The 14,153-nt window shown below is 36.8% G+C and overlaps 1 protein-coding gene across 7 annotated transcripts in view; it reads left to right on the forward strand.

Moving 5' to 3' along the window:
* The window catches only part of NALCN (sodium leak channel, non-selective), a 324,113-nt gene that overhangs the window by 24,452 nt on the left and 285,508 nt on the right, over positions 1-14,153 (forward strand). For 4 of the 7 annotated variants that reach the window (XM_060636745.3, XM_078432139.2, XM_060636746.3 and 1 more), the window contains 3 exons: positions 11,004-11,087; positions 12,238-12,377; positions 12,460-12,588. The exons of 1 other annotated variant lie outside the window; for it this stretch is intronic. In XM_060636745.3, coding sequence (XP_060492728.1) covers positions 11,004-11,087; positions 12,238-12,377; positions 12,460-12,588 — 353 coding nt within the window. The remainder of the gene's footprint in view (positions 1-11,003; positions 11,088-12,237; positions 12,378-12,459; positions 12,589-14,153) is intronic. 2 more of the 7 variants (XM_078453192.2, XM_060636749.3) reach the window with 2 other exon arrangements.

Below are 14,153 nucleotides of genomic sequence, written 5' to 3' on the forward strand. Positions count from 1 at the left end.
GGAAGATCAAGCTTACACAGTACACTCCAGGGAGCTCTGCACTCAGGGCAGCAATGAGCTCAGCTCAGGTCACACATCACAGCAATCTGGTCCACATGCCACCACTGCTGACTTTGTGAACATTGCCCCAGGTTCTCTCTGTCTTTGTCCTCAGAAGTCAAGGTTCACAATTGTGAGAGTGAATATCTGATTGGCCAGGTTATATTAGGGTTTGGAGGAGAAGTCACGGGAGAAATGCAGTCTGATGAACCTGATAGTGGAGACAAAAAGGACAAGAGTGAAGCTGGAAGCTTGTCTAAAGATACATTGATTAATTCCCTGAACACTGCTCTCAAAGCGTTTGTTATTGCCTGACTTCCCGCCTTTGATTACATAGTCATAGTGGCCTTCAAAGAATTAAACTCCAAAGAGCTCACAAGTACTTTGGAGTTTGTAGTAGTTTCCTACTTCTTCTATAACTAATGACACAAATTTGATGGCTGAAAACAACAGAAATCTATTGTCTCACAGTTCTGTGAGGCCACAAGTCCAAAATCAGAATGTCAGCAGGGCCACGATCCTTCTGAAGGTTCTAGGGAAAACCCCACCTTGCTCTTCCTCACTTTAGGTGGCTCCGGGCAGTTTTTGAGATTCCTCAGCTTGTAGCTAGCTGCATTACTCCAATCTCTGCTCCTGTCTTCGTGTGGATTTCTTCCCTCCACGTGTTTCTGTGTGTCCTCACCTCTTCTTTTAAGGACACTAGTCATTGGATTTAGGGCTCACTCTAATTCCGTATGACCTCATCTTAACTAATTACATTTTGGAAAGACCTTCTTTCCAGATAAGGTCACATTCTGAGGTTCTGAGTGGGTATGGCTTTGGGGGGCACACTGTTCAACTCACTGCAGAATTAGTTTCAGCTAGCCACTTGACCAGGCAGCTGCTTGCTATTGTTAGATATTGTAAGAAGCTTTGAAAAGAGTTTTCTGAAGTTTGTGGAAACTTCTGAGTTCTGTGGAAACTCACAGAAAATTGGGGTATACATGTAAAAGAGAAATTCAGTTTCAAGTTCAACAATTGAACTTGAAAGGAATCCTCAGAGCCACCGCAATCTACCACCACTGCATTTACCAAGAAACCAGTAAACTCAGAGAATCACCAAGAGCCTATTGTGAGTATAGTAAGCATGGCCCCCAGGAAAGGCAACATGGCTCTAATATGTGACCCACAGCCCACCGGGAAAAGTGCTGGTTCATGGGAGCAGTGGGCACCTGCCATACCTCAACCAGTGGATTTCAGAATGATTTGAAGATTGTCTAGGTTTTTCACAAACTTGCTAGGCCAGTTATTTTAAACATTAGGTTTAGATATGTCAAGGTACTCAAAATTGGTAGCTAAACCAGGAGGTCAACTTGGAGGAAAAGTGGTCTTGTGAGGGTGGAGGAATTTTTTATGCCACTGTAACTTCACGCCCAGCACAGCCTAGCCCTGTTTTTAATTCTGTGATTCCCCAGAGGGCCTCGGATGACCCTGGCACTTGTGTATGTTGGCTATTCAGGCAATGACAATCTCTGAATATTCTGGATGGATTACTTTGGGATTAAAATCACCATGTGTTGATTTCTTTGAGATTCCAATTTGAATGAACAAAAGCATGACATTTCCTAGAGTAAAAGTTTTGTTTCTTAAGTTATTTAATAAATTAAGCCTGGATTTCACATCATGAAAATGACAGACATTTCACTGTCACAGTCTAATGACAAGAAGAACAGAGGTAGACTTAATATATTCATGCCAAGTGAACAGAGCGCTGAATGAACAGAGGTTTTAATAGTTCAAATATTAAAAGTCAAAGCAGTCGTTAAATAAAATATTTGCTTTATGACCAGTTTGTTTTCAAAATGCTGTTATTGAGTCATGTCCAGTGTTTTCTGACTTCCATCAATATTTGGATGATGAGCTATTGACTAAAACTAAAAATGTTTTTTTAATTTTCAGTCTGTAAGAATTGAAAATTGAAAATTAACATCAAACACAGATTTCTATTTTTCATTTAGGAATATTTGTATTAAACACAAATATAATGCAGATTTTAGTAATGCTGCATTGCTAACATTATCTTGAAGTAATCGTTACAGCTTCATATCTCATTAAAACTGGTGTTCAGTATTTAAATGCTAACTGACATTTTGATTAAATGTAGTTAAATAGGAAGTTTGATGTTCCTGAACCAAGCTTTAAATTTATCATCTCACTGAATTTTCACCCTTGTACCCCCCACTGCAGAAAGCCATGACTTTATTATCATTTTTGTAACACGTATTTCTGCAAACATGCATGTTATGACAGATACAGACCAAAGAGTATATTGGACTTGAGATTACATTCTTGTATTTGAAACTTAACTTACCTTCCTTTGGACATATACTCCTTTGGACATATAACCCAGAAGTGGGATTGCTGGATTATAAAGTATTTCTGTTTTTAATTTTTTTAGGAATCTCCATATTTTTTTTTATAATGGCTGTACCAGTTGACATTCCCTGCAACAGTACACAGGGTTCTTTTTTCTCCACGTCCTTCCCAACACTTGTTATCTCTTGTCTTTTTGGTAAATCCTAACATATATGCAATAATATCTTATTATGTTTTGATTTTAATTTTCCTGATTATTAGTGAAGTTGAGTGCCTTTTCATATACCTGTTGGCCATGTGTATGTCTTTTTTAGAGAAACGTCTATTCTTGTCCTTTGCCCTTTTAAAATCAGGTAATTTTTTTCCTATTGAGTTATAAACATGTCAACAACTAAGTTGTACACCTTAAGTATATACAATTTGAAATTTTTGGATTATATGCTAAAGCTGGGAACAAATCTCAGACTTTTCATAAGACTTAGTTTTAGCGGGGGTCCTGGGTGGCTCAGTTGACTGAGCATCTGACTCTTGATTTTAGCTCAGGTTAGCATCCCATGTTCGTGGGTTCAAGCCCTGCATGGAGCTCTCTGCTGTCAACACAGAGCCCACTTCGGATCCTCTGTCTCCCTCTCTCTCTGCCCCTCCCTGCTCATGATCTGTCTCTCTCTCTCAAAATAAATAAATGAACTTTAAAAAAAAAACACTTAATTTTAGCAAAATATCATGTTGCAGTAAATTTATGTCGTCAATTTAAATTTTATTGGCCTTGTATTTTTGTATTTATAAATTTGTTTTGGTTTTACAGTTGAGGGAGAAAGATGTAAGTATTTAAGTTAGTCCATAATAAAATACATCAGCCCATATAGGGGCTGTATGATCATTTTCCAGAGGACCTCAAGTTTGAATTACTGTGCTCTCATTAATTAACCCTGCTATATTTTTTAAACTGTTATTAAACACCTGTCTGCTAAAAAACTTGTGTTTTCATAAAATATTTCCATACTCTCTCTACCTTAATTCATTGGCCAATAGCACTACAGTTACCTCTCGATTTTTTAGTGACTTTACCCAGAAAATTTGCAAACACGTGCTGTGTTTGTTCACTTATAGGGCTTAACACTTGTGTTTTTTCCACACGTATACAGGATCACTATGAATGTATATGTGCATCTCATATTCTATTTTAAGCATCAGGTTATACTTTTGTTAATAAGATTTTACATTTTTTGTAACAAAGCTGTACAAATATTTTGGTTGGAAATCGTACCATATGCACTGATTTCACCATGATATTTCTGAGGAGCAGTCAGATTTAGTTATTAAGTGATTAACAGCAATATGTCATGTGTCTTCTGTTGGAAGAGTATGAGTGAGTCGGTGTACACATATGTCAGGGATTTGGGGAATTCTGGTCTTTTATTTTTGGAAGAGTGTTTTCCATGGGTAGAACTATATTCGTCCATATAAAATATTGATAGAAGCAAACCAGTGTGCTGTGCTCATCATCATATACAATGCTCTAAAATTATACCTAGCCTGCTTTGGCAATGTTATGGTACACCTAAAATTCCTACCTAATGCTTAAGAGAATGTGATCCACTAATCACCTAGTTTATAGAATCACCTGCAGCAAGCCAAATCCAGAAACTTTAGTTTTTGAAGCAAAAGTCCTGACACTGTGGCTTTCTAGTATTGGTCACTAGTTTTATTGACCTAGTGTTTTGTCTCATATGTTAAACTATGCATAAATATATATTCAAGATCCTAAAATTTTAAGGTGCTTAAGATAGAAGTATAATATAAATATAAGAGAGAGTTATATTGTTAATCCCAAGTACTGTTTCCAAGTTTCCGTTTAATCAGTTGGCAGACGTTGATTGGACCACTTGTAATGATATCACCACTGCCCTAGGAGAAGAGACAAAGAGCAGAACTCCACTTTGTGGATCTGACTTGTAAACCACTTATGAGCACCTCTGAGTTTCTGCATCTAACCTATTCCTGCAAATATATTTCAGCATATTTGCAGAAAACAGGTGCCTGTGTTCCATCAGTTTAAATGGAAAATTAATAATGTATTACAGAAACCCCGACCAACTTCTCCAAATATCACTAAATTGTTCTCTAACACCGTATAATTCCCCCTCACATTTCTGTATAATGAACAACATCTAAAACACCTATTGCTCAGTTATTTGTACTTAAGGAATTCAGGAGTGGATGTTTTGTATGCACCAAACAAGAGTGGGGTCATGTGCTCTTATGTAAATAAGCAAAGAAATAATATGCAAAAGGACTATCTGTCACATGTGATTGAATCTATGAGGTCATCCGTTGTAAGGTGAGGCATCACGTTATAGTCCCTAGGAAAGAAAAAGTGCTTCTAATTACACTTTGATTGTAAGATGTAAGATTGTAATGAATGCAATCAATTGATGCAATTGATTACAAGATACATCCTAAATTTAGAAATGTTAAACTATGTTGGGGTGGAGGGGGGTGGATAAGATGTCTTAAAATTGTTGAAGCAAGATCAAATGACCTGAGTTCGTAGACTTTAGTCCCAGGTCCCGTGAAAAGCTAACCCTCTGAGGGAAGATGGGCAGAGGAAGATTGTGATTCACTTGACCCTTATTTGTGAAGTAGATGATCAATGCCAGGACAAGATTTAGCCCAAAAGAGCAACAGAGCTGTACCTACATTGTACCCAGACCTTCTTGAAGGATTTATGGGCAGCTTCAATGTTTCCACTGGCACACATGCCGATTCATTATAGAGATTTTCTAGTAACATAGTGATCTGGGGACAAATATTTTTGCAAATATAAATAGTGAGAATTCAGATTGAGAGACACACCTTTGTAGTTTTGCAAAAATGCTGTAATGGTGTTTTGTAAAACATATGGGGAGAGAGGGCACAAGAAATAGTGAAAAAGTTTTCTTGGGGATATTGGAGAAGTCTTGAAGAAAGAGGAACGTGAAGCCAGTGTCCTGAGTAAATGTGGTCTGTGGCAGGGGTCTTGGGGGATGGAAGTAAAGGGTCAGTAAAGGTACATGGGGGACTCAACTCTGAGAGTGACCTGATCTGCTTTGGATTTGAGTGGTTCACTCCAGAGGTGACATACTCCGTGCACTGCAGGAGAAACTGAGGCAGGAAATCCTTCTGGCAAGAAATGTCTTCAAAAATTTTTGTTTGAGGTATGTATTATTTTAAGGATTTCACAGCTTTTATAATGTTCCTCATGCTTGAGGGTCTGCCAATTCATTGCCACTCCCCAATAATTTGTTTCTAATTGCCTCACCACTAATCCCTATTCTGAGAAGCAGTCTAGCTCACCAAATCCCTGGAGGCAGAAATAAACCATTTGGGTGATAGATGTTTGTGTTGTTGCAGAACATTCCATGTATTGCAGACTGAAAATTCTTCAGACAATCCTCGTTTGTCTATTTTTCATGTGGCAATAAACATAGGTAAAAGTAACATGCATGCTCTGAGCACTATTGAAGTGATAAATAATAAGGCTAAGACACAGTGACAGATGGGCCCTGGGAATGGGGAACAATAAATCATGTGCTCAGGAAGCTAGACCAGTGCCTATCATTTTTGCAAAGGCAAACTGTATCCTTAGAAATGTCTTCAGATAAATGTGTTTGGTTTCTCTGCTTATTAAATACTTGCATGGCAATTTAGGTTACTCTCTTATACTGTATAATTGATTGGCAGCCTCTGAGTATTTACCTTTGTAAAAATTGACAGACAACTCTTGAATAACTCCTCAGCCACCAGCATGCAGATTTCTGCCTCAGCATTGTCTGCTCTCCATTTTTGTGGATGGAACAGGCAAATTAAAACCTTTCTGCCATATTTGAGGTGTTAACATTTCTTGAGTACCTGTATGTTAGGCTCTGGTTACATATTCTGGAGGTAGGGAAAAGGGACAGCTTATAACTTGCGAATATAACTTGGGTGTTAATACAGGAGGATTTTTTGGGGGGCGCCTGGGTGGCTCAGTCGGTTAAGCAACTGACTTCGGTTCAGGTCGTGATCTCACGGTTCATGGGTTCGGGCCCCACATCGGGCTCTGTGCTGACAGCTCAGAGCCTGGAGCCTGTCTTGGGTTCTGTGTCTCCCTCTATCTCTGCCCCTCCCCCACTTGTTCTCTCTCTCTCTCTCTCTCTCTCTCTCTCTCTCTCTCTCTCTCAAAAATAAATAAAATGTAAAAAAAAATTTTTTTAAATACAGGAGGATATTAAAAGGATATGGACATAACCAATTATGATTAAAAGTCTTTGACAACATGAATGAAAAAAGAGGCAATTTGGTAAATGTGTCAGACACAAAATGTATTATGAGATTACATTTCAAAGCATCAGATTCAAAGTCTATGTATTAAAAGTTGTTTTAAGGGCACCTGGGTGGCTCAGTTGGTTAAGCATCTACCTTCAGCTCAGGTCATGATCTCACGTTTTGTGAGTTCAAGCCCCAAGTTGGGCTGTCTTATCTCAGCAAAGAGCCTGCTTTGGATGCTGTGTCCCCCCCCACTCTTTCTCTACCCCTTCCCAGCTCACATTACCTCTTTTTCTCTCAAAAATAAATATTTTTAAAAAGTTGTTTTAAGCTTATGAAGCCTTAGTGATTATCAATAGTGATTAACATGATATCAATTTCCATTCAGTCATATTTGCAACTACATTATAGTGCACAAAGTATATGCACATTGACCCGATTCCCATTTGCATGGCCTGTAGCCTTTCTTCAGTCAAACTGTATGCATCCAGGAAATACCCAAAAGCTATCTCATAATTTCATCTGTGGTCTTTCATGATCATATAGGAAAAAAGTCGTAACTTTTAGATATTAATTTGAAAGATAATAATACATCTTTCTCTCTTTGCCAGAAGTCAAAGAATCATTCCTGTTAAGGAACAATACTAATTTCAGTGAATGGATGCTTAAATGGATGCATTCATGAGGCATATGAATGGACTTCTTACTGTATGCATTGTAATCTGCAGAAACTCTGTAAGACATCATATATACGCTTATCTAATTCTTTGATATCTTCTGGTTGTCACACTCTGTGCAAGGTGCCCGAAATTGTCCAGTCACAAGGTGTTACTAATCTTCAGAAAAGACTCATTTGCAATGAGGAGAAACTATTTTTTAATGCAACACCAGGGAATATGTTTAGAAAAGATTTAAGTGGAAAACTCAAACTTCAAAACTGATAAACAGGAACTGATTAACAGGAGGGAGTAAATTGTAATTCATTAAACAACCAGGTGGGAATTACAAAGGACGATTCTGGAAGTTAGACAATATGAACCTTTTTAACACGTATGGGCTGAAACGCTGCTTGCTGCATTATGTGTGAGCTAAAGCATTGATCAGGGTGGGCTGTGGTCAGATCAGAATCTGAAGGAAAAAGTTGGCACAGACTTGGGAGGATTTTTCAGGAAGATAGGACAGCATGAATAATGAACACGAAAAGAGCAAAACTTACGAGGTGGGGGGTGAGGTCTGAGTGTTGCTCGTCTTTGTATCCCAGCTCACTGTACTGCCTATTAAAGGTTTTTATATATATTAAATGCCTCTTGGTAACCTAAGCCAAAAAATAATACATAAAACTTATGCCTAGTGGACTATTTCACCACCATACCAATATACCACATCTTCTGTATCCATTCATCAGTCAGTGGACATTTGGGCTCTTTCCATAATTTGGCTATTGTAGATATTGCTATAAACATCAGGGTGCATGTATCCCTGCAAATTGGTATTTTTGTCTTCTTTGGGTAAATACCTAGTAGTATAATTGCTGGATCGGAGGGTGGCAAGGATGTGGAGAAAGTGGAGCCCTCTAACACTGTTAGTAGGAATGCAAACTGGTGCAGCCACTGTGGAAAATAGTATGGAGGTTCCTTAGAAAGTTAAAACTAGCCTAAGTTAAAAGTTAAGAACTAGCTTAAAATAGTTCTCTGTCGCATCCCATAAAATTTCAGTTTTCATTTTTGGAATTTTTTGTGTTTTTTTTTTAAACAATCACAACTATGCCTCATTCTTAAAATAAAGATCAAGTGATATTTTTGTCTCTTTCTGCCAACATTCCAGTAAAAAGTACATTTGTTTAATAAAAGTCAATTTGAAAATGTACACTTATTTTTCTTCCTAGGATATATCAACATATATTGTATATTTAACCTTTTTTTCTAAAAATTTTTTAATATTTCTTTTTGAGAGAGAGCATGAACAGGGGAGAGGCAGAGAGAGAGGGACACAGAATCTGAAGCAGGCTCCAGACTGAGCTGTCAGCACAGAGCCTGACGTGGGGCTCGGACTCACGAACTATGAGATCATGACCTGAGCTGAAGTCAGACACTTAACCGACTGAGCCACCCAGGGACCCCTGTATATTCAACATTTTTTAAAACTGAGAATGTAAATCACATAAGGGTAGGAGTTTTGTTTTTTTTTTTTCACTCCTTTCATTACAGCCTTAAACACTGTCTAGATCATGAAGATATTCTATACATTGAGTGAATGAATGAACAATAAATTTGCTTAGTATATTAAGAAACTCAAGGGAATCTTCAAAGTGCAACTTTAAGTAATTTGTATTTTGTCATCCTTTTGGATATCAACTGAAATTAGACTCATAGAAAATTCAATTTTATATTGGCTATATTGTCTACATTTAGATTATAATTAATTCATATTTTCAGCTAACTATGCAATATACCAGGCAAACATGACGCTTATAATGAAAGATGTTTTGTAAGGTTTTGAGGGCAACTATCATATCCTTAAATTATTTCTTCTGTATGTGATGTGTGTGTGTGTGTGTGTGTGTGTGTGTGTGTGTGCGCGCGTGTGTGCACGCACATACTCAGAACCAGTGGCTCTCTGAGGTGCTATTTTTCTCTTCTTCAGGTTTAAATCATCATATAACGATCATAACACTTAACAGGTCATTGTCCTCCTCATGACCCAGACCCCAAGACTCAGGGTTTACTTTCATATCTCTTTTGTGAATCTTCTCAAGTACATGAGTTACCAAATTTGGTGGATTCTCTCACCACTGATAAAATTATTTAGGCGTTTGGGAACTAGCATTGTTTTCTTTAAACTCTCCATAGAATTAATTTTCCTGTCTTCCCCACTATGTTTATAGGTTTATTGTAAGTTATTCTATCTTACACATTAGCTGCGTGTGTACATATACACTTTTCTATGCAAGATTGTTTTGTGTGTATGTGTGTTTGTGTTTTAGTAGGCATTATACCTCCTCTTTTTAAAAAATTTTTTAATGTTTATTTATTTTTGTGAGAGAGAGAGAGAGAGAGACAGAGACAGAGACACAGTGCAAGCAAGGATGGGGTAGAAAGAGAGGGAGACATTTCAAAGAGAATCTGAAGCAGGCTCCAGGCTCTGAGCTGTCAGCGCAGAGCCTGACACAGGGCTTGAACTCATGAACTTCAAGATCATGACCTGAGTCAAAGTCAGATGCTTAATCAATTGAGCCACCCAGGCACCCCAGTGTTATACATCCTCTGTGTAAAGTAGATGATTCCTCCGTGTTACTAAGCTGAATTTATACTTCATCTCTGAGTCAGATAACTTTTACTAAGTGGCTTATCATACTGTTAGTTTGGTGAATAATAAAAATTATTCCTGGAAACTTCTCAAGGAATCTTTTTTGATAACTTATTTATTACTAAGGGTGGATGGTTCTGGAAATTATGTACAAATATCCTACAACACATTTCATCATTTAAAAAAAAATCTTGGCATTCTGTTCCTATTTTTATTTTCTAAGCAGGTTCAGTAAGAGTTGGTAATAATAGATGTCACTGAATTCAGAATTGAGTCCCATATATTGTGATGAAACTAGTGACTTAATGGGGCAGTTCTAAGAAAGAAAAGGCCTTTCTATTTAAGGTTCCAATTCTCAACTAATGGAGTTCTCTGGTTTGTTATTTGAAAGGGAAATTTTTTTTAATTCCCATTTTTTAAAAAATTTGCATTCTAGTGTCAGAGTAGATTGATTATTCAAAGATGAAAGTAGTGTGTCTTTTTTATCACATATGATTCCAATTACAGTTGAAATCAATATATATTTGATACATTTACTACTGAAGGCAAGTGTATTCTTCACTTTTAATGTAGCTCACGGTGAATTCGTGGTTAATTTCCTACTGATGGTGGTTGGTTCACAGTCTGAAAGGCCTTCATGCTGATCCCTGTGGCTCTTAGTTCTTGTAGGAAGAGAGCTGGTTGGGGGCTTAAGCTGCCTACTGAGTAGGATGGCCTCTGGTTTCTTAAATGGTAGAATCTGTGTGGCTAAGATAAAAAATGATGATGATTTCCATTTGTGTGAACTTAAAATTTTCCATGTCTCACTCTGCAGTCACTTGTGTTTTATAAATTATTTTCTTTATATAAAAATGCTTCATTTAAAATGCTAAAGGTATTCCTTTGGAAAGTGTGTTCAGCTATGAAACAAAAATTATGGATAGCTTATACCGAATTAACATTTGGCCCTTCTTTCCACAGATTTTTTTTGAAGTTATTAATTTTGTGTGATAACTCCACATGCAATTTATTTTTAGGGGGATAGTTCCTATGTGAAAGATCGCTGGTGTGTTTTTGATGGATTTATGGTCTTCTGCCTTTGGGTTTCATTGGTATTGCAGGTAATTAAAACTTTTAAATTACAAGGGGGTATTTTCCAAAATGTGCATTGTTTTGCATTGAAAATCTCAATAAAAATAGTAACAAATATATGTCAAATGTCATAGTGTAACTTACTACAACATTATGTTATTTAAAATGTTTATGAGAAAAAAAACCATAACATTTTAATCATTGTCTGTCACATCTGTGAATGACTTTAATCAGTAATGAACATCAATACGACAGCAAATTACTTCTTACTAAAAAGGTGTAAAAATATATTTATTGAAATAAAGGAAATTTAATTTAAAAATTCAAAATCCGTCTTTTATGTGACTGAATCCTCACTAAAAACGGCTGAAAAGTGTAGATACATTGGGATGAACATAAAATACTATATTCCAAATAGAAAATGCCTTACTATGAGAAATGGGGAACATATATTAAAAAGGCCTAAAGGTGGGACTTTCCCAGATAATAGAATTCATTTCCATGCATTCATTCAGGCTTGATTTTGCATTTAATTCAACGCAAGTTACCATATTCGTCATTAAAAAATTTAGAATAACACAAATTCACATCCATCCCGCAAAGTCATCATAATGCTTATTGAAGATCTCTCCTTATTTTTATAAAGCTCGCCTCTCCAACAGTCTGATTTCATCCTGCATATTAATGTGTTCTTTTCCATTTAATAGCTATTCTGTGATTGACAGACGTTTTCTAATTATCATTTTGCCTCTGTTTAGTAAATGGTACAATTCCTTTTTATTTTTTATAGTAATTTTAACCCTTTCTCCACTACTTCATGTTCTAGATATTTTAAAAGTTCCACCAAAGAACTTTTATTATTATTATTAGTGAAGACGACTTAGCATACTTGCTCTGTATCCTAAGTTGGCATTTGTTTTTGTAATAAAAACTGTGCTTTGATGAATTACATGGGAAATTACTAAGAGCAGTGGCATTTACATTAGTTTATGTATTCATTTTCTCTAGAGATAGCTGTAGCTTCCAGGTGGACTCAAAAGAAAATCCATTTCAGTGGAAGAAAATGCAGGGCCAAGCCCAGAGTGCTGGGTGAACCTCCTGATACCATCTGTGTTTGCTGTGACTGCAGACAATGCTAAGGGAAGCCCTGAGCTTGTTTATTGATCTCTTAATTTACAGGTATTTGAAATTGCTGATATAGTTGACCAGATGTCACCTTGGGGCATGTTGCGGATCCCACGGCCACTAATTATGATTCGGGCATTCCGGATTTATTTCCGATTTGAACTACCAAGGACCAGAATTACAAACATTTTAAAGTAAGCACTGTTTTTATAGATGTTAAGGAGGAAAGTCTAGGACATTTTTGTAAGTTTTACCTACTTTTCCCTCCCCTCCTAGGCGATCAGGAGAACAAATATGGAGCGTTTCGATTTTCCTACTTTTCTTTCTACTTCTTTATGGAATTTTAGGAGTTCAGATGTTTGGAACATTTACCTATCACTGTGTAGTAAATGACACGAAACCAGGGTAAGTGTATCTACTAACTGCATTTTAATCTAGGTGATTAACAAGAAAGTTTCTGCAATTCTTAGGAGAAAAATCTGTGTCTAAATGGAACAAAAAAGTATTTATGGGCTCTGTTCTATATTCTCTGCTTCCTCAAAATTTTTTTGTCTGATTTTTTAACATAAGTATTCAAGACAAGCCAGACTGAAAAAATGTAAACCTGTGGGCAGAAAGACTAAGCAGATTCCAAGTGTGCATTTGGAGGTTTTCCTCGGAGTGACAGAAAGAGGAGCGTGCTGCCATAATACCATCTGAGTATTTTCATCTCTTATTTAAATAAGATGGAAATGAGAAGTGGTGTAACTACTTGGAAAAACAGTTGGGCAGTTTCTTAGAAAGTTAAACAGACACCTACCATATATTCCGTTTATTCCATTCTAGGTATCTTACCAGGGGCAATGAAAACATATATCCATAAAAAAAGACTTCTACCTAGTGACTGTATTTATAATAGCCCAAACTTCTAAGAACCCAAATTTATACCAACAGGTTGATGAATAAACAAATTGTGGTTATATCCATATGATGAATACTATTTAGCAATAAAAAAAAGTATGAGGAATTGATATATACAACATCTTGGATGAATCTCAAAATAATTATGCTGAGCGAATGAAGCCAGATGAAAAAAATTACATATTCTGTGATTCCATGAATTCAAAATTCTAAAAAATGCAAGCTTGTCTGTAATGACAAAAAGGAAATCGGTGACAGCCTGGGAGTAAGGATGGGGATAAAAGTAGGGGTAACCAAGGGGCATTAGGAAACCTTTGAGGTTGATTGACATGTTCATTATCTTGGTCGTGGTTCTGTGCACTTAAAATTTATCAAAGCTGTACATGTTTTAAAAATACTTATTGAGAGAGAGAAAGACTGAGGCAAGGGCAGAGAGAGAGAGAGAGAGAGAGAGAGAGAGAGAGAGAGAATCTTAAGCAGGCTCCGTGCCCATCATGGAGCCCATGTGGGGCTCGATCTTACAACCATGAGATCATGACCTGAGTTGAAATTAAGAGTTGGATGCCCAACCAACCGAGCCCCCCAGTCTGTATATTTTAATATGTGCAATTTATTCTATGTCAGGTATATTTTACTAAAATGGTATAGAAATGTCTTAGTGTAAAGCAGAAATCTAAATTTCTTCATACAGTTAGACAGTTGATTGAGCACTCTTTATTTTGTGCTGTTACCCACTGAATTTAACGTGACTTTTCTCATTTACTAATTCCCTGTTTATACTGGGTTTGTACCTATGGACTCTGTTGTGCTTGATTGACTACCCCTGTTTAACTACCCCTTTACCCATATTACACACTCTAGAATTTGTTTAAATTCTAACATGGCTGCATACATGGGGTCTGTTTCCAGCTTCCAGCCTTACACAAGCTCAGAACCCTATTATCTGCATCTTGTGGGCATTAAAATCCAAGCTCTTGGCTCCTGGACACTTAATGCCCCATTCATACCATTTTTCAATGCGTGTATTTCCCTGTCTCTAGTTTTTAGTTCCCTCTTACCTTTTGACCTTT

Source organism: Panthera onca, chromosome A1 (assembly GCF_046562875.1).
Source record: "Panthera onca isolate mPanOnc1 chromosome A1, mPanOnc1 haplotype 2, whole genome shotgun sequence".
Classification (NCBI taxonomy): domain Eukaryota; kingdom Metazoa; phylum Chordata; class Mammalia; order Carnivora; family Felidae; genus Panthera; species Panthera onca.